Genomic DNA, 26,597 nt, shown 5'->3' on the forward strand with positions numbered 1-26,597 from the left:
GAAAGATTTGGGAAATAAAATGAAATTTTAATTTGAGAAGGAAAATCAATTTTACTTATTAGAAAAATATATGTTGAATTGCAAGACCTTCAGCTCAAGAATCAATTATTTATTTCTGAAGCATTATGTTAGAAGTTTAAATAGATAGGGGATTCCATATGTCAGTATTCTCCAGAAAGCAGAACTAATGTGGTATGTTTGCCTGCATATATGTGCAGTCTCTCTTCTGATAGACAGACAGACTGAATCACTGTCTGACACACAGAGGAATAGCAATATAGAAAGGATTATGTGCATATGGGGAGTGGTAAGTCTAAAAGCTGTAGCAAAGATTGTCATACCAAAAACTCAGTAAGTGTTAATGTTGCAATGTTGAGCAGTCTTGAGACAAACATTGTATTTGGGGAAACTTGTTTTACATATTATGATCTTCAACTCATTGGATGATGACCATCCACAGAGTTCTTTACTTAAAATCAACTCATTGTAAGTGTTAAACACATCTAAAAACACATTCATGAGGCTGTTCAATAACCTAGTCATGTTCACACATAAAATTAACCATCATAGGAAACCCACAGGGATTACAACTGAGATGAAAAAATGCAGAAAATGATGTACAAATAAACTATTATACTATTTTTTTTAAAAAATGTACATAAGATATGGAAATATGAGCCATAATTGAGAGCAAACTATTTTTCTAAATCCGCTGTACTAAATTACCAGAAATTTGGTGCTTATAACAATACAAATGTATTATCTTAAAAAAAAATTAACCATCACAGCATATTCAGCACTCAATAAGAAATACCTTTTCATTTGATTCCACCCATCCTTATCTTTAATAACTTTACAATGTTAATAACTCATTTAATTTTGAATTTTAGTAGTCCATTTTCTAATATTTCTTCCCCAATTGCTGGCCACCCAAATCCATTGACTACCTGTGATGCTTACTAGCTCCCAGAGGATTACAAAATGTTACAAAATGACACATATCTTCATGAGTGTGGCAATGGAGATAAGACAATGCAGAATATCACCTGGCTTTCCATTCCATCAAAGTACAAAAGCTCAGATTTTTTTCTACCTGAATCATCACTCTTTCTGATTTCCAGAAGTTGACCCACTGCTTCTGTGAGTCCGTCACCCCTCTTTGTATATCCAGTCTTTGCTTTCTCCTTTCACACATCTTTTTCAATGCCTTCTCTCCTCTCTAATATGTTCCCAACTTTTTCATATGCTAAGTGATGCCTATTTGTTTTATTCTAACAATCCTCTATTTTAGCTCAACTTATTTAAAATTTTATATAGTCAACTTACATTGCTATTTATTTGTATTTTATATTATAATATTCTACTGCTGATGTACATTAGTCATTTCCAGGAAAGTGAAATACAGAATATACTACACCTCTCTTTCTCCCTCTCTTCTTCCTTCTCTCTACCTCCCTGTATCCTTCCCTACATGCCCATGCTACCTTTTCTTCCTCTCTTCTTCTTTCTTTACCTCCTTCATGGGACTCATTTTAGTGAAAGGCACAATTGTATTTGATAAATTACTGGTTGCAATGAGAATCAATAATAGATTGACTGTGGACAGTGGGATACCAAAGAGAGTTTTGAGAACAGTGTAATGTGAAAAAAAAAACGTCATGTATGAAATGATAGGCCTGATAGATAAGCTGTGAGTAATTGAATCCAGAGACAGAGATGTAGGCTTAGACGCTTTTATTATATTACAGAATTTATAAGTATTATGAATTTATAAGTAGTAATACAGATAAAAATAAATGTGGATTTAAACTAAGATTTTAAGTTCGAAAATTTGATTTGGGTTCAACATTAAAAATTGTCTTATACTCATTCAAGTAAAGTAGATTATGTAAATGCTGTATTTTATTTCTATACATTTAGAAAAATTACTTTAGACTCTTTAAAAATACTTTTTAATAAAATACATACAAAAGACGCTACATATTTAATGTATAGAGCTTGACATGGTGATCTGTAATGTACCCATACCAGCATTATCACATTCAGTGCCATGAGTGCATTCAACATTTCGAATAGTTTTCTATGGTTTTATTGATTGACTGGTTTATTGGCTAGTGAGGAGAACACTTAACATTTGGCTCCATTTTTTGTTATCTTTAATGTTTTTTTGTCTATACTGGGTAAAATAAAATCATTATACTTTAGCTTGCACCAGCATTGGGCTTTAAAAATATTCAAAGTTTTACTTATAACTTATGAGTTAGAGAAATTATTATTTGTCCTTTTTTTATTACCTATACTGATGAAAGCTATCATTTTCAGTTAATTCTACAAACCTTTCCTTATCATCTGCATTTTTGCTGTTACTAGAGATTTATAGTTATATTAAAACTTATGTAATTACCAATAGCTCAATACTCAAGATTTTCAGTTCCCTGAATTGAAACAACTAATTAAGAGAAATTTTGAACAATTGTGTTCTCGTAAAAGTAAGATCTTAATCCGTACTGGTTTAAGTGGGTATTTAAGATAACATTGCTTTTTTGTAAATGTATCATTTTTCAAAGATGTTTTTGACATATGAAGTGTCCTTCTAAAAATCCATTATTTTGCCTTACATTCCATTTTGTCATTTTTTTTCAAAACAAAAGTAAATATTTTAATTTTCATCCACATATATTATAAAAATATTTGATACATGTGCAAACATACCCCCTCATGCATGCAGTCATATACAGCATCCATGCTAATACACACACATCAGTTGGAAATATGCACATTCGCCCTTTGCTACCTTTGTCACATACATTTTGTAATGAAATGTTGGGCTTCCAGTCCTAAGCATATCAGTGCTTCCACGGAAGTAAAGAAGCCAGTGAAAGTCAAGTTCTATTTCAAGTCAGTTACTCACTGCAGTGGGTACGGTACTGATTTCTAACTAGCACACTGAAGCCAGAATTGCTCTGAGGTGAAGCCAGAAAATTAACACCATTAGCACCCTCAATTGTCTACCATGAGGACTGTTTCCCATATAAATGAATTTGGATCAATTTTTGTTTATCTCATTCATCTTTATTAGTGGAGATAATTGAAAACAGGTTACTTTCATGTTATCTGGAACAAAATCTAATGTATTTAGTTCCAAGGAAGAAAATAAAAACAAAATCTCTTACCATTTCTAATGCTAGGTACAACTAAGCTCTAATTGGTCTCATTTTAGATTTGGCATCAGAAAAATCACTATCAAGAAGCTCATAGAATGTTTCTCCTCAGCATTCAGACTTCGAATAACTAACAAACCATAACAGTATTTATATATATAAGAACAAAAAAATATGCAATTACAGTGTATAAATTAAAAGAAAATTAATTTTCTATTTGAAAAATCATGTAAAATCAGGTAAGACTTCTTATAAATCTCTTAAAGTGTCTTATTATTTACATCACACACACACATATACACAGTTTCTATATACATTTAGAGATTTTTAAAATAAATCAAGCTGTATTTATGATTCTTTATAAGCATACATTTCAGATTCTTCCCTTCCAGTTAGGTCTCACATATTCCAATATAAGGAGAAATGTTTTACATGCTATTACCTATAGTCACATTGCTTTTAATATGTTTGTACTGACTTTATTAGATGTCATTTCATAAATATCATTAACTTCATTACTGTCTTTGACTGTGAACTCTTGCAAGGCAGAAGCTCAGATTCTATAATACTTGTAGCATGTGCCACTATATACAGGCAGGAGATATATTCCATTCAAAATGAGAAAATTTGTCCAGGGAAGGAAGATAGTGAATTCTGTGCCAGTATGTGAAGTTGGGAGATATTTAGATGCTTAGAGGGAGCCTTCTAGTGTGAGTTTTGCTATTTCCAGGAAAGTGGGAGAGGAAGAATGAGAAAGAGAGGAGGAGACAGAAGAAATAGAAGAAAAGAAAGAAAATAAAAATTATCAATACATCACTTTTCATCTCTGCTATGTTTGTAATGTTTTACTAAACATTTTAAAAATAACAAACGAAAATAATATTTTATCATAAAAGAAGTGTCACTATGATGGGATGTCTGAAATTTACTGCTCTTTTGGGGGGAAGGTTTAGTCTTTATCTGGATTTAAGGTGTTTCAATGGACTTACTTGTTGAATAACATACAATTCTAACTATATTGCAAACACGTTACTCATAAGAATATAAAAGGAAAAATCTCTGAATTTCAGGGACACATAGACAGTAGAGCTTAAGATAAGGATACTCACCTTTGCAATCTAAAATGAAAGAATCTTAAAACAGATTTCAAATTGCAAGGGAAAGACCTCACTGAGGTGATGGGGTACTTTCCTGGAGGAAGTGATCAACAAATTGAGTTGTGGAGTTACAAATCAGAACAAAATGTGAACCTTTATTTAGAGGCATTCCTAAGGTGAAGGAATTTCTCCATATGAAAATTTTAAGAAAGTGTTACTTTAATTTTTATTTTATTTGATTTGATTTATTTTTTTTAAGTTTTTTTTATTTATTCATACAGAACTGGGATACAGGCCAGAGATGCTCAGGGTGAGAGGATTCACCAGAGACAGAGAGGGCAGCAGAACAGGCAGATCCACGAAGTACACTGCTGAGGGGAGCAGCAGGCGGGTCAGGAGAGGTCTGCCGTGCCACGTGGATCTCCTCCGGGGCAGGCAGGAATCCAACTCGTGCGGAAGTGGCTTAAGCTTCTAAGTGCTGTGCTTTAACCCGCTGCGCCACCAGGGAGGGCCCTTAATTTTTATTTTTAATGATCAAGGTACTGTTAAATGTTTTAGGGGTGTAGGTTTATACCTTTACAAATATGTTAATTCACCAAAAACCCAGTAATTCTCCACTAGATCCACCATATTCCCCTCTGATAGCCTTAGTCATATTTGAATGGAATCCTCCCAGTTTTGATTTTGTTCCTCCATCTTTCTCAGTATAAGGCTATAACTTAAATAGCCCTTCCAAATAAACAGTCTACATTTTTTTTTATTAGAAAAGACAACTATTGTTTTTTAGTTCTAATGAAAACTTAATATATTTCTCTTAACTTACAATTAAACAATGTTCAGTTATTTAATAATAATGCAGCAATATGTTTTCTTAGCCTGTCTTTCCTCCAACATAAATAACAAATTCTGCAGCATTATTTTTTCATGCTGCTCCTAATGTCCAATTAAATAATGAAGTGTAAAAGCCAGTGAGGTTCAGGGATTGTAGGGGTTTTTGTTTGTTTGTTTGTTTGTTTGCTTTAACCATAAATCTAAGATATGCATAAGCCAATATACTGAACAATTAGACCAACCGTGCTAAGCAAAACAGTTGAAAATATTAACAGTACAGATGATAATCAATGAAATGTCCTAAATATGCAGCTAAGCTCTTGTATATCTATTATTCTTAACTATACATGTTGTCCTATAGTGATGCTAAGTGTTACTCAATCAGCAACCTCAATGAAACTTAAAAGATAAGATTATGGTAGTGCTTATTGTAAGATGTAAACCATTCTAGACAACCCCTGAGTTTAAAAAAAAAAAAAAATCCTAATTAGGATGAGTTCAGTACTCTAATGATTTACTGTGGTTTATTAAGTGGAATAAAGAAAATTCCCTAGCAGGGTAACCATGGTCTTCATCACTGTTGAAACTGTTAGAGGCAGAAATAACTCTAGACATTTGCTAGATGGTATGGTATGGTATGGGATGGGATGGGATGGGATGGGATGGGATGGGGGATGGGATGGTATTGGGTATGGGATGGCATGGCATCTCTCTCCTACATCTTCTCCTTAAGAGAACAAAGAAAATGAAAATGTGAAGTGAAACTATCTTTTATGATACTACTAATCAGCTACAGCTAAAATATATTTAAGGAATATGAACAAAACCTCTCCAGAGCCAAGAAATGATTTCAGACAAACACATACTTTATCAGAATTGGGGAAACAGAAATAGACAAAAAAAAATTTTACTGGCAATTTCAACACATTTCATTGTAAAAGATAAACAAGTAGATAGAAAAACAGCAAGGTCATATAAAATTTGATCAACAAAATTAACCAATGTGTCATAATTGATATTTGCAAAATGTTGCACATGGCAATACAGAATATATGACATTATAAGTGCATACCTCATGCTATAAAACAAGACCAGGTATTTATAAAATTTTGTAATCATACAGAGCATTTTCTTAGAGCACAAATATATTAAGTTTGAAGTGAAAAACATGAACTACACAATACAAACACATTTTAAATTGGGTTAATAATTCCAAATGTAAAGTTGTTGTTATAGATGGATTTCACATATGTTTGAAAATATATAAAAAGAAAAATTCATTGGGGCATTATAATTTAAAAAGCAAAATAGAGGACTAGAAACAATTTTAATAAGTAATCATTATGAGACTGATAAAATAAAGGTACATAAAATACAATAAAATAAAAATTCATGAATAAAAACTCGTATGATTAACCAGTAGCTACTCATCACTGTATTAATAATACATATATAAGAATATACTAGCTAAATATAATAAAATAATTGTCTATATAATCACATGTAATAAATACTTACAGATAATAAGTATATACTGTCTAATAGTATTAGATAAAATACTAATCATATATAATGTAAAACACATATGGTTCAAATATTTTCAGAATTCACAAGATACTGCTAAGAGTTGTTGTCTCCTGCAGGAGAACTGGGGTTTAAGAAAGATTTTTCATATCATCTTTTGATATAACTTCATAAATATATCTTTGATTTAATTTTTTATTAATTTTTTTTTTTTTTGTATAGGAGAACTGGGGGTTAGGCCAGAGGTGTGGGGAGTAACAGGATCCACCAGAGACAGAGTGCGGAGCAGAGTAGGTGGATTTAAAGGGAGCAGAAGGAGAGGTCTGCTGTGCCGTATGTGGGTCACCTCCCTGGCCAGAGATCAAAACACAAGCCATACTGGTGATAGTGCTGAGATTTAACCCTTAGGCCCTGTCTGTGATTTTAAATAGAATATGTTTTAAGCCTTATTAGGAATAATAAAACAAAGTCTGAAAGACTAAGTGAATTATGTTTAACAGTTTATGGGAACTAAAGCACCTCACAAACTTTGAAAATAAAGAAAAGGCAGCAAATTTATATACATCTTGTTCTCTGTACATCAGTGGTCATATAGGACTTTGCCAGTATAACAAATGTGAGACATAATTAGAAACAAAGTTAGCAAATAAGCATATTAAAATAAAATTAAATGATAGTTTATTATATGAGAATAAACAATATAATCTATAAAATATTTGACATTATTTTTTAATTATTAAATGGACTTATTTTAAAAGGGACAAAGTCCATAGAGAATTATAAATTTAAAGTTGAATAAAAAAACAACCATACCATACAGTTCTTGTTAGAAAAAAAATTGTTCATGATATTGAAGGTGAATATTAAAGGATCTTGGTCAATATATATATTTTTGTTCCTGCTATACCCTAATATGGAAAGTAGAATGCAGTTAAGTATATTAAAAATTGCTGACAAAGTCTTTACCCATTCAAAATAATCTTGACAGTTACTTTATGTGCCAGAAGTAAAGTAGAACATGGAGGTAAATATAGCCAAGATTGTTCATTAAAAGCACCTGCACAACAAAATAAACTAGCAATTAAATTAAACATATTCAATTGAAAAAGAGAAGACATTTGTATACCATATAAGCCCCCAAAAGGGCCTTATATCCAAGATCTGAATATAACTCATATACTTCAACAAAAAGGAAACCTTAGAAAACATCGCAATCAAAATATGGAGAAAAGATCTAAATAGACACTTTTCTAAAGCCATATTAATGGCCAATAGATCTTAGAACTTAGTGTACCCATCAAAACCCCAAAACCCATGTTCTTTAATTTTATTCCAACTCAATTCTCTAGGTTGACTAAAACATAGCAGATTATAAAAGCAATGTTCTTAATCATTAAAAACTCAAGTGCCTAGTTTACTTTGAAACTGTTTTTCACATTTTACTAATTAATCATATGATTAAAACTGAATTATCAACCGAAGAAAATGTACATTTGGTTTTAGAAATAAGAACAGAAAAAAAACAAAACCTAAAAAACTTATACTATGCTAGAATAAAGTTGAAATAATATGCATTAATCATTAAGCACTTAGGAGGCACATTCAGTATGACTTGTTTCAACTTTTCAAATGTACTGTAAACAAAACTGTTCAGAAAAAAATAAACACTGTTTATGAATGCATAGTTCCCAATCTTATTTGACTGATGGAAACAAATCATCACATGTCCTTATATTTTAAACTTAATTACTAGAATTCTGACTTTTGTTAGTGAATTGACAATTTGAAGTGCCTTGTGTCAATTATCATTAATGAATTGACATACAGAAATGTGGGTGTACAGTTTTTTTACTCCCCTGCCTCTTGTATTGGAATAGCTGTTAACAGTATCATAGAAACTCATTATCAACCATCAAAACTATATTATTTCTGACCCTCATAGCAATATATTTTGCACAAAAAATTAAGAGAAAACTGTGTTCTTCGTTTACTGGTATATTTAACATTCTTACTCTCCTTTCATTTCTGAAATTTTAGTTTTCTGAAGGTTATCGCTCAGCATAGATCAAAGAGATTTAATTGCAGGGATGACAGGATCTTATGAAGTTTGATGGTTTTCTTTGGTAAGATACATGCTGCTAGAAGACATCTTTCTTCTTGATAAAGTGAGTGATTAAGGATTCTGGGCAGTAAATCTGCATCCTGTACAGCCTGTTATTTTGAAGCAGTAGTTTAAATCCTGGGTTATTTCCTCAACTTCATTTCTCCTCTTTCTCAACCTGTTTATTTTTCAACATCTTTCTCTATAATAATACTTTTAAAATCCTGAGACTGCTTTGAAAGGTAGTTCAAATCCAACCATTATCTTTTTGTCTTTTTTTTTAATTGATCATTTATAAAAACAGAAATCTGTGTGCAATGGTAACATCCAATCATATATCTCAATGTGCATTCGTCTTTCAACCATATTGTATATTTTCAAAATTTATGACACAAAACTATCAGTGGAGACTAAACTTGTCTTTACCATGAAGTTAAATTGCTATCTCTAATTATTTACTTTCTATTTCTCTTAAGTCTGCTTTGTTCTAACATTAAAATTTATAAATATCAAACTCAGAAAATGGCCTTCTTCCACCAAAGACTAATGTTTAAGCTGTCAGTTTTAACAGAGGATAAGACATTTGTTTACTAAGCTGATACATGCTGAATTAGGAGACCTTATGGAATAGATGTTTGAAAGTTCAATGAGATATGCTTTGCCTTCCTTCTTAATATCACAGTATCACTAAGATCTTTGAGATCCCATTTCACTATTGTTTCTCAAGTAGAAGAAAGTGTACAGCATATAATTGTTCAGATTAATTAAAGTACATGAATATTTCTAGGATCACACTGAATATTTTTCAAGATGCTTTATCCATCTCTGTATCTCCACCAATGACTAATAATATTCTTGTCTGTTTTTAGTGGAACTGTTCTTCACAATGATCATTTGAAAATATAAAGGAGTACATGTTAAGAAAGATTATTTTCCCTGTATATTACCCAAATTGTCGTATAACAGTTTTGTATATATATTCTGGCCTCACTCACTCTTTACACACATCTTTTGCATTATCATTTCTTTTCCTTCCTTGGATGTTTTTTCTGTATATTGTGTTTCCCATATCTGATCATCTAAATGTGCTCTTTCTCATGTCATTGCCTCTACTTGGATATTGTTTTTCCTTTCTATGTTAAACACAATCTACTATATCATTGATCAAGAATATCCTGTCTAATTTGTGTGCTTTTTATATTCTTTGTCCTTCAATGAGAGTTAGACTATCTTATGTCTTTCAGTAAAGCTTGTGTATTACTATACTTCTGAATGCCATATTTTATAAATTAATTCTATTGTATTTCTTATTTTAAGCTGAAAATTTATCAACAGTAGGAATTGATATCCATTAACATTTGTCTCATAGATGTGGTACACATGAAGAGTATAATAAAATATTACAGAATGAACTATATTAGTGTGTTATTTTTTAAAATACCCTCTTACATTTTTCATCCACAAATTAATAAATTACTAGGTATATTTTGTGGTAGTTATAAATATATCATAGGTGGGATGTAGTTAGTACCCATTGTACAGATAGATCAAACATAGGGAATAGACATTTCTGTAGTATCTCACATGGAGAAAAATGCACAAGAAATATTTCAAGTAATGTTTATTCCAGATTCCAAGTTATGCTTGTATTTAAATGATTCTTGTCTTTAGTTGATTATGGCTTAATTACAATACATTCATAAAATAGTTTCACTAATAAATATTAGAAATATAATTATAAAGGCCATTTTTCTGTGGTTATTTTATTAATGTTTAGTATTTTGGAAGGTATAGTTTAAAATTCTATGTTTCTGTACTTCCAGAAATCTTAGTTGACAGTTGGCAACTAAACAATACAGGATGTTTCTGTATTGCAAAACATAAGTACCTATATTTCTTCATTTGTGGCCAAGTATGCCTTGAAATTGCATGAAGTAGAATAAAGACTCTAGAGCTGTGGGGGAAGTGTTTGTGGAGATAGCCAAGGTTGGTTCCACCTTCTGCATTTTTCAATTTGTTTTCTTATCAGTATGCCCATAAACTGGAAAGTATTAGGCACAAACCCATTGATAAACATATGAGACTTCCTCCCGTCCCCATCAACCTTCCTTCATGGAATCTCTTAAGAAAATGGGAGTCTCCATGTAAAGTGAAAGGAATTGCAATACAAATGCAAAATCAAATTGTCTTAATGTTAGAAATTAAGGAGCACCTGTGCCATGCTTTTTTGCTAGCATTTGGATGGACTAGAAAGAGGTAACTAGTTGGTAAGAAATATATTAATTCAGCTAACTCACAACATAAGTGGCTTTGAGGGACTCAATAAGGCTTTGAAGATTAAACTGTTACAAGCCACCTGGCAACTAAGATTCCTGGAAGTCAAGAGAACTAGACTCAAGTTCTCAACAGAAGGTAAATTCATTGAAACTATTTCTGAAAGTTCCCGGAATCAATTAGAAGCTTTGATTTGCAGGTCTGAAAAAATGAACAAAAACTATGAAGTGCCAGTATTGTTGAACATAAGAAAGAGTTCAGGAAAAATTAATTAGGATGCCTAGGAATATATGATGAAGATGCTGCAGACAGCATCTACATTAGTAGGCATTCGTTTCTGCCCTTGCTGGAATCAGAAGGTGCATTGTTGCCTTGATGAATAAATTTCTCCACTGCAACTTTATTCTTTTAAAAGTAAGAGTCATATATGTGGATATAAACTATGACCACTAGATGTTTTATCTGTTTCCCTTTCTTTGTAATTGGAATTTAAGCTCTTTACACACACACACACACACACACACACAATGCTCAAATAATGAAAGGGTTCTCCCATATATAAGAAGGGAAGTCTGATACTGAGTGGCTGAATAAGAAATAAAAAATTATATTTTGTTAGTGATATAAAGAAACAAGGGGTATAAACACTATCAAATGCTTGAGTTTCTTTATAGAATTTTATAGAAATATGTCATTATTCCAAATATATATGATATTTTATGGTTAATTATTTGCCAGTTGTGTGTGAGAGAGAGAGAGAAAGAGACCATTGGTTTACAGTACGCAGTGTTGTTTTTGCTTTAGAGATACAGGCTCTCCCCAGCATCTTAGATTACCACATATAGTCACCACCAAACAACCATAGTCCTCCACCATAGCGTGTTCTCCCTCCCAGCTTTGTTTCCACATCTCCCCTTCTCTTTCTGAAGCTTCAGTTCTACAGTCAGGTTTCTAGGGCTTGTTATTCTTTAATTTTATCTGATCCTTTATTTTGTTTCTCTGTATTCCACATAAAAGTGACACCATTCCCTATTTGTCTTTCTCTTTCTGACTTATATTACTTAGTATATAATCCCTGCAGATCCATTCATATTGAAAATGCAAGAATTTATCCATTTTTATAGCTGAGTAGTATTCCACTGGGTATATATACTGCATCTTCCTTCCTAATCCATTTATTTGTTTTAGAGCACTTAGCTTGGCTATTATTAATAGTGTGTATGGGATATAGCAGTGCTCATTTTCCTTTGATAAATATTTTTATATTCCAGAAAACTAGATAGGATTAGCCAGCTTTAATTTTTTAGAAAAGTTACCTTATAGATACATAGACCAACATTCATGACTTGATTTTGGTCTTTACTCCTCTAGACTACTATGAGAAGTATTAACATCACCACTTTACAAATGAAGAAACTAGATTTGAAATAACTTCATTGCCCAATCTTACAAATGAAATTGCTATAATTAGACTCCATGTCCCTTGGATTAAAATTCCATTTTTCTAAATTTGCTTTTATTTTTGATTTCTACTTCAAGATCTGTGACCATGATATATATGTAAAGCAGTAATAACTTCCACTAAGTTAATGCCCTCACGCGTTGTTTATGTTTTTCCTTACCTCTCATATCTACATTAACTTACATGTGCTTTATTTGGGGAAACCATTTTAGAGTGACTTTTTAAGGCCTTGTCATTGTGTTGTCTTTATTTCCCAAAATCTTAGCATAGTGCCTAAGTGGTAAACTGTGCACTGTACATATTCAGTTTATGCTGGAGGATGAGAAGAAAGAATACAAAGCAAGAAGACGAGGTGCTGAAGGACAAGCAAAAGATAAATCAGATGGAGATGGGTATGCAGTTTTTAGATAATTAAATCGTTAGCATTTTAATACATAGAAATCAGTACATAAAATTTTTTCACAATGTAATAATGTTGATGACTATCTTTTATCTGCCCTAGCTACAAACATTTGCTAATTATTCAATTATAAAAATGATTTATTTATTTTAAGTTCTTTTCTTATATTAAATGAGTTTTATGAACTGACATAGCCAAGAGATAGTCTGCTCTGACATTTGATTGATTATAGTTGGTCTTAGTTAGCTGTTTGCTAACTTTCATCTGGTATCCATTTGTTTCTGATAAAAAGAGAATAGAAGATCAGGCTTTGGACCTGAGAAGTGAGTGACATAATTATGAATTTAAGACAATGGGCTGTATTTTACTTCCTGTAAAATGCATAATACTCTGTAAAGGTTTTAAGAAATGAGAACTCCTAGAAAGGACTTCCTGATATGAATAATTGCAAATGTCAAAGGATGAGAATTCTCTGGTAGTGATTCTATCTCTAAAGTGTCAGGTACTGGTGCAAAGGTGACATGAATAATTTGAATAAGTTGTTCTATGTCCCAGAGATGATACTGAAGAGAAATGAAAGCCATTCTCTACAACCAACAGAGATTTATTAAAAGCCAAAATGTCAGAGGTAATCAAACTATTTAACTTGTGCCCATAGATTTACTTTGCATTATATAAATGGGAACTCAGAATTTATTACATGCTAGCAAATTAGGGAAAATGAATGTTTATAAGTAGAATACCACACTGCAGTTTTCCACAAATCACATTGGTAATATTTTAATTAATTTGATTAACACTAAAAATTCAATAATGATTTTATTTAACATACTACAGCAAATTTACAGAGATATGAAGAGTTGACCCTTGTGAACAGTAAAAGATCATGGTTCATATTCCCAATACCCTCTTCATTCTCCTTTACAGTCACTATTTCCCTTAAAGGGTAATCATTATTTGACTTGTGACATTATTATTGGGTATTATAAATAGCACTCTTTGAGCAGTACTATCCAAGTCTTTTGAATACCACACACGCACATTTCTGTTAAGTATACACCATGGATGATGTTGCTTAATCTTTAAGTTGTACATATGATCAGTCTTGGTGAAAATTCTTATAGCAATGTAAAATGATTCTGCCCATTAACTTTTTCACTAGAAGTATATAACAGTTTTTATTGCTTTATATTTTGGTAACATTTATTATTGTCTCTTCTTCATTTTAATTTTCCTGTATATAGTCAAAATACTCTTTTTTAAGTTTTATTATATTTTTCATGTTACAAAAAAAACTCCACTATGAGCAAAAGAAGGAACTTTTATTTCTGTTTGTAGCTCAACTATTTACAAAGTTATTCTACAGAATTTTCCCTAGACTGAGATGTAGCATATTGCTGACAGGAAAAAATTTCACTATTTGTTCAAATTAACCAGATCCATTAAGTGGCATATGACTCATATAGATCATTTACTTGTTAAAGACACTCTCACTGTCTTGTAATATCTTATGGACATGATAGAGCTGAAGATGGCTTATTCTTACAATCTCTCTTGGTAAAAATTAATACATACAAAATTGAATGGTTTAAATTCTATAAAATCTTAATTTTGACACATATTTCTCAAATAAGAGTACTTTAAATTCATTTTGATGATGAATATTTAGTTTGAGAGAAACTAAATATTTGGGAAGAGAGCATGATGGACTGTGATCGTGGACTACTGGTGGTTTGGTGGTGGTTACGCTGTGGAAGGGATAACTGAAAGGGTTGAAATCCTCTCCTTCCAAAATACCAATAATGATGTAAAGTGAAGATCTCTCTATATAAAAATGTTAAAAATAAAATGGCAAATTGATGATAGAACATTAAAAAATGTTCCTAGTAAAACAAAAGGTAAAGACTCCATAGAAATTTGGAAAGTTTTGAGCCAGGGAGTGTGATGAGTTTGAAGTATGGTTGCTGAGCCAGGAGTCAAAAAAGACAGGATTAGACTGAATGTTCTAAATTTCTCAGGAAAGGGAAGAGGTAAGGATTGTAGAGGTTTTTCCAAGAGGGAAGGGCATGTAGATAGTGTAAAATACCTACCACGTTGACTCTGGCGAGGCAGAGTCAAGATCTAGGGAAGAACTTATAACCATAGAATCTAAAAAAAAAAAAAAAAATGTAGATATAAGCAGACTGTGATAGAATAGAAATAATGGCTGCATTTTAACAATTACCATCTCTAGCATTGTATTTAAATTATATTCTGTCAACTGTCTCTCATCCTCACCATCCATTTATTCTTTAATTGCCACCAATATTTTTTTCTAAATGTTTTCCTAGAGCAGATCAAATCACTCACCATTCTAAAAAACTTAAATTTTTCTAGGTTCATACTGTTTAATCATTAAATCAGCTTTTGAATGTGACATCCAAGGCATATAGTAATATACCTGACATCCTATAGAATTTTCCTCCATAGTTGTTCTGTTCTTGTTTCATTATGTTCCTTCAGTCTGATGCTATTTCCTCTGTAGCTTTCTACATCCAATTTCTCCTTGTCCTTTATAACAATTTTATAACTTAGTATCTCTTAACAGTTTCCTCAAACCAGGCCTTCCCTGGTGGTGTAATGGGTTAGGATGCAGCAATGCAAGCTGGCCTCAGCCTCTTCAGTGTGAGCTTGATCCCCACCCAGAGGTGACCCAAATGGTGTGCAGCAGGCCTGTCTTGACTCGGCTGCTCCTCTCCTAAGCAGTGTATTTAGTCAATCTGACTGTTTTGACCCCTACTCTGTCTCTGGTGAATCCTCTCACTGCCCCAGCACCACTGGCCTGCATAAATAAGTTCTGTATGCATAAATAAATAAATCTTTAAATAAAAAAATGTTTCCACAAACCAATTCCCTGCTCCCAACCCCTGCCACTAGTGGCTAAATCTGATGATATGTGTTTTTTCTTCTTTTATATTTAGAGATTTTTAACCTCATCAAAATTATAATGTTTTCAAAGATGGGAACTATAAATTAAAATCTTTATATTGTAGCTACACTTTGTAGAATACTTCCCAACAACAAACTGCAAATTGGCTATTAAATTTGGGGAAAGTAAAGTAAATTATTTTATTTATGAATGAAAGAATTTATCTCCCTCAAAATTGGTAGTTCTTATTTGGGCAGGGATGATTTTTGTCCTGCTCCAGGAAAAATTTTGAGGGTAAAATCTGGAAGCATTTTTAGTTATTGCAACTGAGAGAAGGACTCATAACTAACACCTTGAATATAGAGATAGGGATGCTGGTGATCATTCTACAATGCACTAAGCCCTCCACACAATTTATCTGAACATGAATTTTGGTAGTTCCAAGGTTGAAAAACTCTTCTGTAAGTAAAGGAAACACCTTTATTATTAATTTCAAATTAAAGCAACTAAATGTCTACTACTTATGCAACTACCTGCTAAACTAATTTCTGTATTATCAATCATTATGATGCCTTTTTGTCAATGAGATTAATGTTGACACATTACAATATGCTAATGTATGGCATACATTATACATTAGAATTTATATGCAAGCATAAAGACCAAGTCCTTTTAGCATATTTTTTGGTCTCTTATTTGGCTACCTGCTTCTGTTACTCATCAAATTTATTACTCTGTGTCACTGACATTCACCTTCTCAAATATGTACCCAGATTAAAAGGCATATATCCTTCCATTCATGACTGTAAAATTTAAATATGCATTTACATACATACATACATGCATACATACATCCATAATAAAAGTGATATAGATAGCTAAAGTAGTTATACACAACCAACGTATATATAGCAATGACCAGTGGTATGTATAGCTATATACATATAGTCGTGTGTATACACACACATACACACACACACACACTGCCATTGCACCACTATTGCTGAAAATAATACAGTAAAGCCACTGGCAGAGGCAAATGTCTTCCATTTACTAGCTAACTGCTTTCTCCCTCTTTTATGATGTAACTGTACCTGTCTAGCAAAGAAGCTGTAAAAGACTGGTTTTCAGAGAAGATGGAAATACAGATTCCAGGTTTCCAATGACCCACAATTAAAAAAAAGACTATTAGAAGGACAAATACAGGGCTGCATACCAAGAGACAAATATCCAGTGTGTTTCTGTCAGCGAGAGTTCTGCTAGCATTTTATATCTGTTTTGTCACTGATACACAAATAAGAGTTCAGAATAACTCACTTTTTGTTTTGTATTTTGCTTTTGTTATAGACAATCCCTCAATAAAACCCTTCAAGTTGACTCACGTAGCACTAATTTATCTACTCAAAGCCTGAATGTTATTGATTGATATAGTTGAATCATAGTCCATATTATCTAGTTTGTGTATGTGAGTTTTTGTTTTGACTCCCATTTTGCTATCAGGGACCATTGATATCACCCTTCACTGTCTCTATTTGCTGTTGTTTCCTATAAAATAAGGCCTCAAGTTTCAGATTGCTGATGGAATGGTATTTATTATACCAGTTGCCATTTGTTTTCCCATTTGCTCATAACACTTCACATCTTTACAACTAACATAGAAAAGGATCCTTTACAAAACCTCTGCCAGAAATACATATTTTGGGGGATAGTTCTTAATTACATTTTTCCAGTAGAAAGCAATGAAAATACTCTCCCAACTTCACAGATACTCCTAAACCATTAAAGTGCATGAAGATACTTTAATGATTTACAGTCTCTAATTTAAAATTATCAGGAAAGTTACTTAAACCACTGAAAGAAGAATAGTTTTTCAGTAATATAAGAAATCTAATGTTATATTTCTACTTTATATTGCTGTTCTTTATCTTTTAAGCTGAAATAAGTTTGCTGTCTGTGATATTATAAGTGTATATAAGGCATTGTCTCAGCTTAAATCAGTGAAGGTAGGATCATTTAGATTGTGATGACTCTCAATCTGAAAATCTTAATGAATTCATATATCAAATATTCATTTCCTGTTATATCTTTATCACAACCTGGTTGAGTGTGAGCATGAAGATCTTCATCCAACAATTCATTCTGCTTTAGTATCGAAATCTGAAACATGCTGGTGGTTGTGGAGGTAGGGAGAGGAGACATAAAATTGAAAATCAGCTTTTCTTCCTTCAGTTCAGCAATGAACAGATCATGTCAAATCACTTGTTAACAAGCAATGTTGATTGGCACATTGATTAATTTCTTGATTTTTTTTATGTTTACCTTAATTCTGAGGTTATATTTATATGCATAAATATGTGCATATGTCCCATGCACCCTCTACCAAATTGCCCATACCAGTGCCTCCTCTGCCTCTTGGAACACTTATTACTTATTATTACTCTTGCTTCTTAAGTTGCCAACTTACCCGTCTGTTAATTTGTGGTAACTTTACCTGCTTGAATTGTTTCTTGTGTTAATCCTCTTTCTTTTGAAAAACTGGTACAATGGCTTTCTCTATAAATTGAATAATTAATTGATCAAATAGCTTTCCATTTTTGTTACATTTTGTAGGTGGCTCATTCAAAAATTGATTAATGGTGTCAAAACTATTTTGACGGTTTAATCAGAAACATAAGATAAATGGTTTGTGGTTGTCATATTTTCGATGTAATTTAAATCTAGTTTCAATGAGTGTCATTTGAGTCCAGTTTAGTTTCATTAGAGTGCCCAAATAGTATCTAGGAATATTTGTAACTCTCATATTGCTAAGCTACTGGCTAGAGTTTGTGATTTTTATTTGAAACTAACATAATTCAAGGAAAAACCTTGGCAATTAAAAAGGAGTGAGAAATTACAAATGTAAATCTTCATAAAAACAGTCACTAATTTTTTTGTCCATAGAAAGATGAGCTTGTGGTCATCCCTTGGAATTGGAGCTTTCATTGAATGGAATTTAAAATTCTTAGTCCTTATTGCTCATTCTTTTACATTGAAGCAGATGTCAGTGTCATATGGATTTGAATATCATCCAATCTGTTCTTCAAATATAAATGTAATTACTGGTCATTGGTTTTGGATAATTCATACATCTGCTGAAATCGTGGAGATTTTATTAACTATGTTGATTAGAAAGCTGAAGATTTTGAACAATATCATTTTGGGATAAGTCACCCCTGCTCCTAATAATAGTCATGCATGAATAAGTAGCCTGGGTGTGGATGATCTGAGTTTTGATTACTCGCAATATCCCTATGGAAAATTTAGGTCCAAAAAGGGGAGTACCTCCAGTTTAGAGACTCTCTGTACATATTTCATGTGTCACTAAAGAGGCAAAAGGAGATAGTAAACAAAATATATAAATCTGAAGATTTAGATGAATAGAGTAAAATTAAGATTTTCCTTAATGAGGTATTATGAAAATCAATAAAATGACTTCCGTCCATTTTTTAAGAAACCTGAGATAGAGTTTTCAAACTTTTTTCTATGTATGAGCTACAGGCTTTCAATAAAAACTGTATTTCCTACTCACATTTAAGTTTTTCTAAACAAAGACAGTAGATATCATTTGTTGATAACCAGCCCCTCCCTTTCCCACTGACTACCCTTTCTACTGATACTGCTGCCAACCCACTATTCCTGTTACTATTCTACATCCCTGATGCCAACCCAATATGATAGATAACGCTGGTCAATCGTTTGAGATAATTTACACAGTGACTGAAGATAAAGAGTTTGTATTTTGATTTAGAGCTTGTATCCTCCAAGAAAGTTAGGATTCCAAACCAAGTTATCTTATGTCAAATCAGACCTGTTTTGAGTGATAGCCACATGTTTTATCAGTTTTGTATTCCTCACCTCATTTATTCTTCACAAAAGATCCCTAGGGCAGGTTAGTCTTATCTATACTTATAGAGTAAAAGACAGAGATTTGGAAAGGGCAAGATAATCATCAAAGTCACCAAGTGTGCATTTCTGTGAAGGTGACATTATTACATAGACATATTCAAATGTCTGCATAAAAATATTTTATACTGAATTATATATAAACAGATTCTGAAGTACCTCCATTAGAGAAACTCCATTTGTGTGGATAAAAACTTTTTAATTTCCATGTTGCTTCTGTGGTTGAAGTGATTTTGTTGTTGATAATATTTTAGAAAATTCTATAAAGTGCTCAAATTACAAAAATATTAATTTCAAAGGAAAGCTGATACCCTTTGTTTATGGCAGTGCTATTTACAATAGCCAAGATATGAAAACAACCTAAATGCCCCAGAACATATGAGTTGATCTAGAAGACATGGGCTGTGCACACACATACACAATGGAATACTATTTAGCAATCAAAACAGCTAAACTCATGCCATTTGTGGCAACATTTGTGGATGGAAATAGAGGGGATTAATTTAGTGAAGTGTACCAGAATGAAAACAAAAAGTACTGGGTGGTTTCATTATATGTGGAATTTTGATAAACCAAACAAAGTATAGGGCAAAGACTTTAAAATGGATACTTGAAAACTGATCATAGATCTGAGACATCCAAGAGCGAATGGAGATACAGTGGGGGATTAGAGGGATTCGAGGGAGAGGTGTCAGGGGCTAAGAGTACAGTAGAAAGGTATAGATGCTTGGGTGGCGGCAAGATTATGGTGAGCATAACTGAGGGGAGAAATCTATTGTGAAATGACAAACATAAAATAATGATATGTATGACATTAATAAAAAATTAACACTTAAAAGTTTTTCTTGAACCCTCAAATCAAGGTTTTTATTAGTGTTATATTATTTTAGGAAAACATTTCTAGAGAAAATTGGAGCATAGGAAAGAGTGTTAATTTAAGTGAAAGGATTTTTCTCAAATTTTCCTGTCATTGGTGGATCTGTGAGTTGAACTGGACAGAATCAGAGGGATTCTTCTAAGTTCATCTTATTGGTCATTAAATCCATTATGGTAAAAGTAAGGGTGCCAAATTGAAGCTGTTCAAACCTGTTGAATGTAATTATTAAAGTGACATCTAGTTTTAGTTGTCAGTCTCTTTAAGTATGCAAACTGTTATTTCAAACCCAGAACCAGTTTTGAGGCATGAGAAAAAGACAAGTAGGTGAAATGTTGTTATTGAAGGTACAATTTTTTTTCAAAGATTTATTTATTTATGCATACAGAACTGGGGTACAGGCCAGAGGTGCAGGGGTGGCGAGAGGCTTCACCAGAGACAGAGAGGGGAGCAGAACAGGCAGAGCAAGGAAGTACACTGCTGTGGGGAGCAGCGGGCCGGTCAGGAGAGGTCTGCCGCGCCATGTGGTCTCCTCGGGGGCAGGCAGGAATCGGACTCATGCTGAAGTGGCTTTAGCTTCTCAGTGCTGTGCTTTAACCCGCTGCGCCACCAGGGAGGGCCTGAAGGTACAGTTTTTAAAGCATCAGTAATAGTGTCATTCAGTTCCAAATGACCACTTGATATTGATATGATAGGGAAAGTAATAACCATTACTTGAAAGCAATACAAATATATCTAGTAAATAAAAGCAAATTGAAAGTAGGCAAGTAATTAAACCTAAGCACTTTGACTGAGAAGCTTCCTAATTCATGGGGTTTTGTTTGTTTTGTTTCTTGATCCAGATTTACATTTTTGAAAATAATATCTACTATCAATCTGATATAAAGAGCAGTTCATTGCGATTAACATCATCTGGAAAAGAAGGAATTATTTTTAATGGAATTGCTGACTGGTTATATGAAGGTGAGTTGAACAAACTTAGTATTCAAAAAAACTGCAACTGATATATTTTATTTTTTATTTATTTTTTTTATTTTTACATCATTTTGCACATTTTTTTTCCATCTCGATTGTAATCCCCGCGGGTTTCCCATCACCAAATCACCCCTGTGCTACCACCATAGTCCCGTGCATTTCCCTCCCTCCCCCCCCATTTTAATAAAAAAATCTGTAATAAAAATCAATTCATTCCAGAACAATACTTTTAACACTATTTCTTCTCCTCATTTCCTCTCAAATATGCCTTCATGTTTTCATGTCTTTGCTTGTGTTCATGTGTTGACACGTGATAATTTACATCTAATTATGTGATTCCACATTTGGTACATATACATGCATTTGTTCAGACTAGATAGATTTTACTGTTGTTGATCTTTAACTAGTGAAAGTGAATGATTACATCACCTAGAATTAAATGCTGATTTCTTTTTTTCTGGCTATTTGGAAAAGAAACAGCAAAAACATCTTCACTGTACATGAAAGCTACTTGATTTTAGTCATCTTATTAGGGACACTTGTCTCAATTAAAAAGTCATTGAACAGAGAGCAAAACAAAACCTACCAAACGAATCGCTTGCACATTTGCAATAACTATTACATCATGTTTTAGTCATAGATGAAAAATATAAGAGTCAGGTGATAAAATGCATATAGCCCAGTTTATCATATACTAATTATAGGTGCAATTACCTGGGGAAGACTCAAAAATTGAGTTTAATACTTAAATTTCAATCAGTAGTCCTCTGACCACCTGTGACTATGCAAGTGTTTCTTTCCACCATTTCTCTTCTTCCATGCAGGGGCTTGTCTTCGGCCTCCCTCAGTGGAGGCAGCTCTCTTAAGGCCACTCACCTGCAATCATACAGGCCTCTCAGCAAGCTTGTCCCTTTCAGGGCAGCTCTTCCTACCTACTTGTGCTTATGTAAATGTCCTTTACTTTACTTTCCTATCCCTTTTCAAATAAACCTGTTCTATACATTGAAAAAAAAAAAAAAAAACTTAGATTTCAGACCTGCAACTGATAATGGCAAACTATTTCAAGCCTAAACTAAGTTATTTGTTTGATTATAATTTATGAAGCTAAGAATTTTCCAAAAAATAAATTTATTTCTTGGACAGTATTAGGAAATATAAGCTTTCTACCTTAGAGCCAATATTTTTAATACAATTCTTTATTAAGGTAACACTAGTTTACAGCATTCTTTATTAGCTAGGGCTTGAAATTCACAGAGTCTATTTTTAATTCCATAGGTCATTGTTTCACTCATTTTGAAAATCTGTGTTCTAGGTGATTGTCTATGTGCCAACATGCATAGGGAACAAATCAAACTACTGCTTTCAGGATCTTATAGTCAAAAGATTTTGCTGGATGAAACTATTTTATTAAAGGAGGGTTGTTATAGCCCTTGAGATTTTCATGTTTTTATGTATATGTATTTTTCTGTCTCTAATATATTTTGTCAGTATCAAATAACAAAAGTTTCAGAAGTCTCAGTTTATTCCATAAAGATGGAAGTTACTGTGAAAACATCAGTAATAATTATGCCATGAAATTTTAAAAAAAATGCAAATACTCAAGTAAAGTTCTTTGGTTGGGAGTACATTTAGTGACTCTGGCATTCCTATTTCAAAAAGACAAATTATTAGAAAGGTCTGGGATGGCCCAATAAATTGAAGAAATAAGTATAAAATGTACTTGATGCCTGAATTTAGAGTTTTCCAGTGCCTAAAATATGATCTTTATATTAAAATTAGTACTGGAGTCGTGTCGACTCCCTGACATATGAAGAAACTGTCAATGTAATGTGATAACTTGTCAAATAACAGTAAACACAGAGTCCTGTTAAAGAACAGGGAGTAAGACAACCCATTTGAGGGACTAAAAGCAAAGCCTTCTGATTTGAGCCTGGAGATTAATATGTATTACATATAAAAAGAGTATAGTAAGGAAAATCCTAGCAAGAATTACTAGCTTACAATTGCATATTATATTTAAGTTATAAGGTATATGCCCATGGAATTAAAATTTACTTGGCATTGAGACATAAAATATGAAAGGTTTAGTGACCCAAAAAATAACCAGGGGATTCAATTATTTCCCTACTAATGAATGGAGAAACTAATAGAACATTTTATGTAAGGGAGTGTCAAGATTAGGTCTTCCATATAAATAGATCATTTTGCAGTGAGAAGCTGGGATCAAATAGAATAAGGGACCATTGAACAGCTATAAGACCTTTTCTATATTCTATCAAGAGTTGATGAGCAATCGGAATAGGGTTAAAGCAGTAAGATAAGGGGAGGCTCTAAAATTGACATGGTACTAAAATAGGTACATCTTAGTGGTTAAATGTAGAGGATATAACACTATATATGACTTAGGGGTATAATTTCACACCAGAATCAATACTTTTAATTCTATAAGGAAAGTGAATCACTTCAGCCATTCATTCATTCCCTCATTCAATGGATATTATTGAAAACCTGCTGTGCTCCACACACTTGTCTATGTGATGAGATACATCAGAGAACAAATCAAAGTAATGGTTTGGGTGGATGAAGAAAGTCAAGGATGATTATTTATGTTCTGGTTTTGGACAAATAGTAATGACTGACACAGAAAGCAGACATTCATAGGAGTAAGGAGTTTAGGGGAAGAGAGAAATAATTTTATGGGAACATTGATGCTTCATAGTGGACTTTCATCCTCCGTTGGGTGAGTAATGTGATCTTAATATCAGTGAACTTTTAAGTTATATACAATATAGAATATGCTGACTTGATGATTGACCAAGATCTCATGGGTTTCTGTCCTCAAGAGAAGGCATTTTATAGTTTATGGCATTATATTTTTAAAGAAACTATAAAGAGAAACTTGGGATCATCATCTGTCAAATAAGTTTATTTTCTTTATTAGAGAACAAATATCTATTCATATAGGTTGAAAGAAAGAAAACTCTTCAGGGGATGGACAGAATAGATAGCAAAAAAAAAAAAAAAAAAAAAAGATGAATTCCAAATAGGTAAAGAAAAAAATAGTATACTTCTGGGCAAATTAAATTTGACCCGATCTGCGCTTATGTTGTACAAATACTAGAACATTCCAGATGTCTTACATGACTCAGTCTTCACAGTGCTAGTGTATATCCAATCATGTACCAAAGAAACCAAAATCAAGGAGCATAGATGACATGGATTTGGTTTCAGCTCTCATGACTGGTAGACCTTGCTTCTGAATGTGTTTCTTTAAAGACATCTCTTCATCCTGTGCCACTCTATCTGCAAAATCTTTTACTGTTCTCTAAAGTGTAATATCTGACATGGGATGTAAGCCATTTGATTTCGCTGATGTTTCCTCACCCAAAGACTGTGAACATGACTATTTATAGGTTTACCTCAATTTCTTGTTTTGTTTGAAGAACAAAAAAAAAAGTTGGGGAGGTTACTACAGTGATCAATGTTAAGGTTTGTCACAGGGATTTAGGCAATTCAGATGCCATGGTCTATTTCAACTTTTTGCCCTGCCTTCGCCAATCTATGCTTCAGGTGTTACACATGCAGCTTTTTTTCCCACTGTCTCTTTGCTTGTTCAATATGCTGACAGCTCTCAGTTTCTAGACCTTCTCTTTTCCTTTCAACATTCACTCACCAAAACACCTTAATATCTGCTAAGAATGCATATGTTCTTATATGCTCTTCAATGCTATACGTGTGATTATTTCTTGATTATGTTACAAAAATCAATTATAATCTGAATTAGTATGTGTGGAAGACTTCTCAAGAAGTAATGTGTAACATTCTCACTTATTTTTTATTGAAATTTATATTCTTTAAATGTCATAGGGGAGAAAAAAGATGACAGAAGGAGTCACATAAAAAGATAATAAAATGTTTCTATGGTGAAATTTATGGGTATGGTGTAATCTTTTTAGGATCACACCGATCAATCTGTGTGTGTAACTGTTGCTCCCAGCTACAATAGCTAATGTCAAGTCTTTAAAATCCTGACACGTATCATTTTACAACTTCTTGTTTCTATTTCTAGTATTAACTTTAAGAAAACTGTATAAATAGAATTATTGCTGATAGGATGGGGAATATAGAGTGACTTCTTAAATAATTTTTTGCATTGTTCTTGAGTATGACAAGAAAAAAGAACTGACAAAGAAAAGTTAAGGATAGACAATATTCTTTTCAACAGATTGTGATTGTTATTCCTTTTGGTTTGTTTAATGAGAACAATGTGAAATGTCTATTTTCACACTATATTTTACTTCTCTTGAGCACAAGAAGACATATTCATTTATCAACTCAACATTTATTTATTAAACAATATGAAATTTCTATAAAACTTGACAGTGAACAGATAAAAGAAAAATATTAGAGAGGTAGATGTGAGAGCCATAGGAAATAAAGTTGATGAGTAATGCTAAGTCTCTGGAAGTAAAACAGCTAATTCAGATAGTAGTGCTATCTGAACTTCACAAGAACAAAAGCAGTTTATTGCTGGAGCTAGCAACAAAATTCAGGGGATGGAGGTGTAAATAAGAAGTGGGAGGTTATCAGTGTTAACAATTATTTTAAGAAAAATTAACAGTGTGATGTGAAAATGGGGGGGGGGTATTAACCACAGATCTACCGACCTCACAGTGGCATCCTCTGGAAAGTCTATCTGTCTGAGTTGGTAAACTACAAATGGATAAAATTAGCTTACTTTTCAGAATACCTGTTAATATTAGCACAATGGTTTTATATTTGCTTTTTTTTTTTATTTCTGTGTTTATGTTGAGGATTTTAAGGGTCTTTTATAACATGTTCTGTAAACATCTTTGTGTAGTGAGATTTTCTTCATCAGTATAAAAGAGACAGTGAAGAGTCAACCTACACTGGCATGGAATGCCACACCATTTATGATTTTTTTTTAAAGATTTATTTATTTATTCATACAGAACTGGGGTACAGGCCAGAGTTGCAGGGGCAGTGAGAGGATTCACCAGAGACAGAGTGGGGAGCAGAACAGGCAG

At 32.7% G+C, this 26,597-nt stretch overlaps 1 protein-coding gene across 3 annotated transcripts in view; it reads left to right on the forward strand.

Annotated features, from left to right (window-relative positions):
• The window catches only part of DPP10 (dipeptidyl-peptidase 10 (non-functional)), a 1,217,772-nt gene that overhangs the window by 1,102,005 nt on the left and 89,170 nt on the right, over positions 1 to 26,597 (forward strand). For all 3 annotated transcript variants that reach the window (XM_012726412.1, XM_004674706.2, XM_004674707.2), the window contains exon 8: positions 21,417 to 21,537. In XM_012726412.1, the coding sequence (XP_012581866.1) occupies positions 21,417 to 21,537 (121 nt within the window). The remainder of the gene's footprint in view (positions 1 to 21,416; positions 21,538 to 26,597) is intronic.

Source organism: Condylura cristata, unplaced genomic scaffold (genome assembly GCF_000260355.1).
Source record: "Condylura cristata isolate star-nosed mole 26May11 unplaced genomic scaffold, ConCri1.0 scaffold00002, whole genome shotgun sequence".
Taxonomy (NCBI): domain Eukaryota; kingdom Metazoa; phylum Chordata; class Mammalia; order Eulipotyphla; family Talpidae; genus Condylura; species Condylura cristata.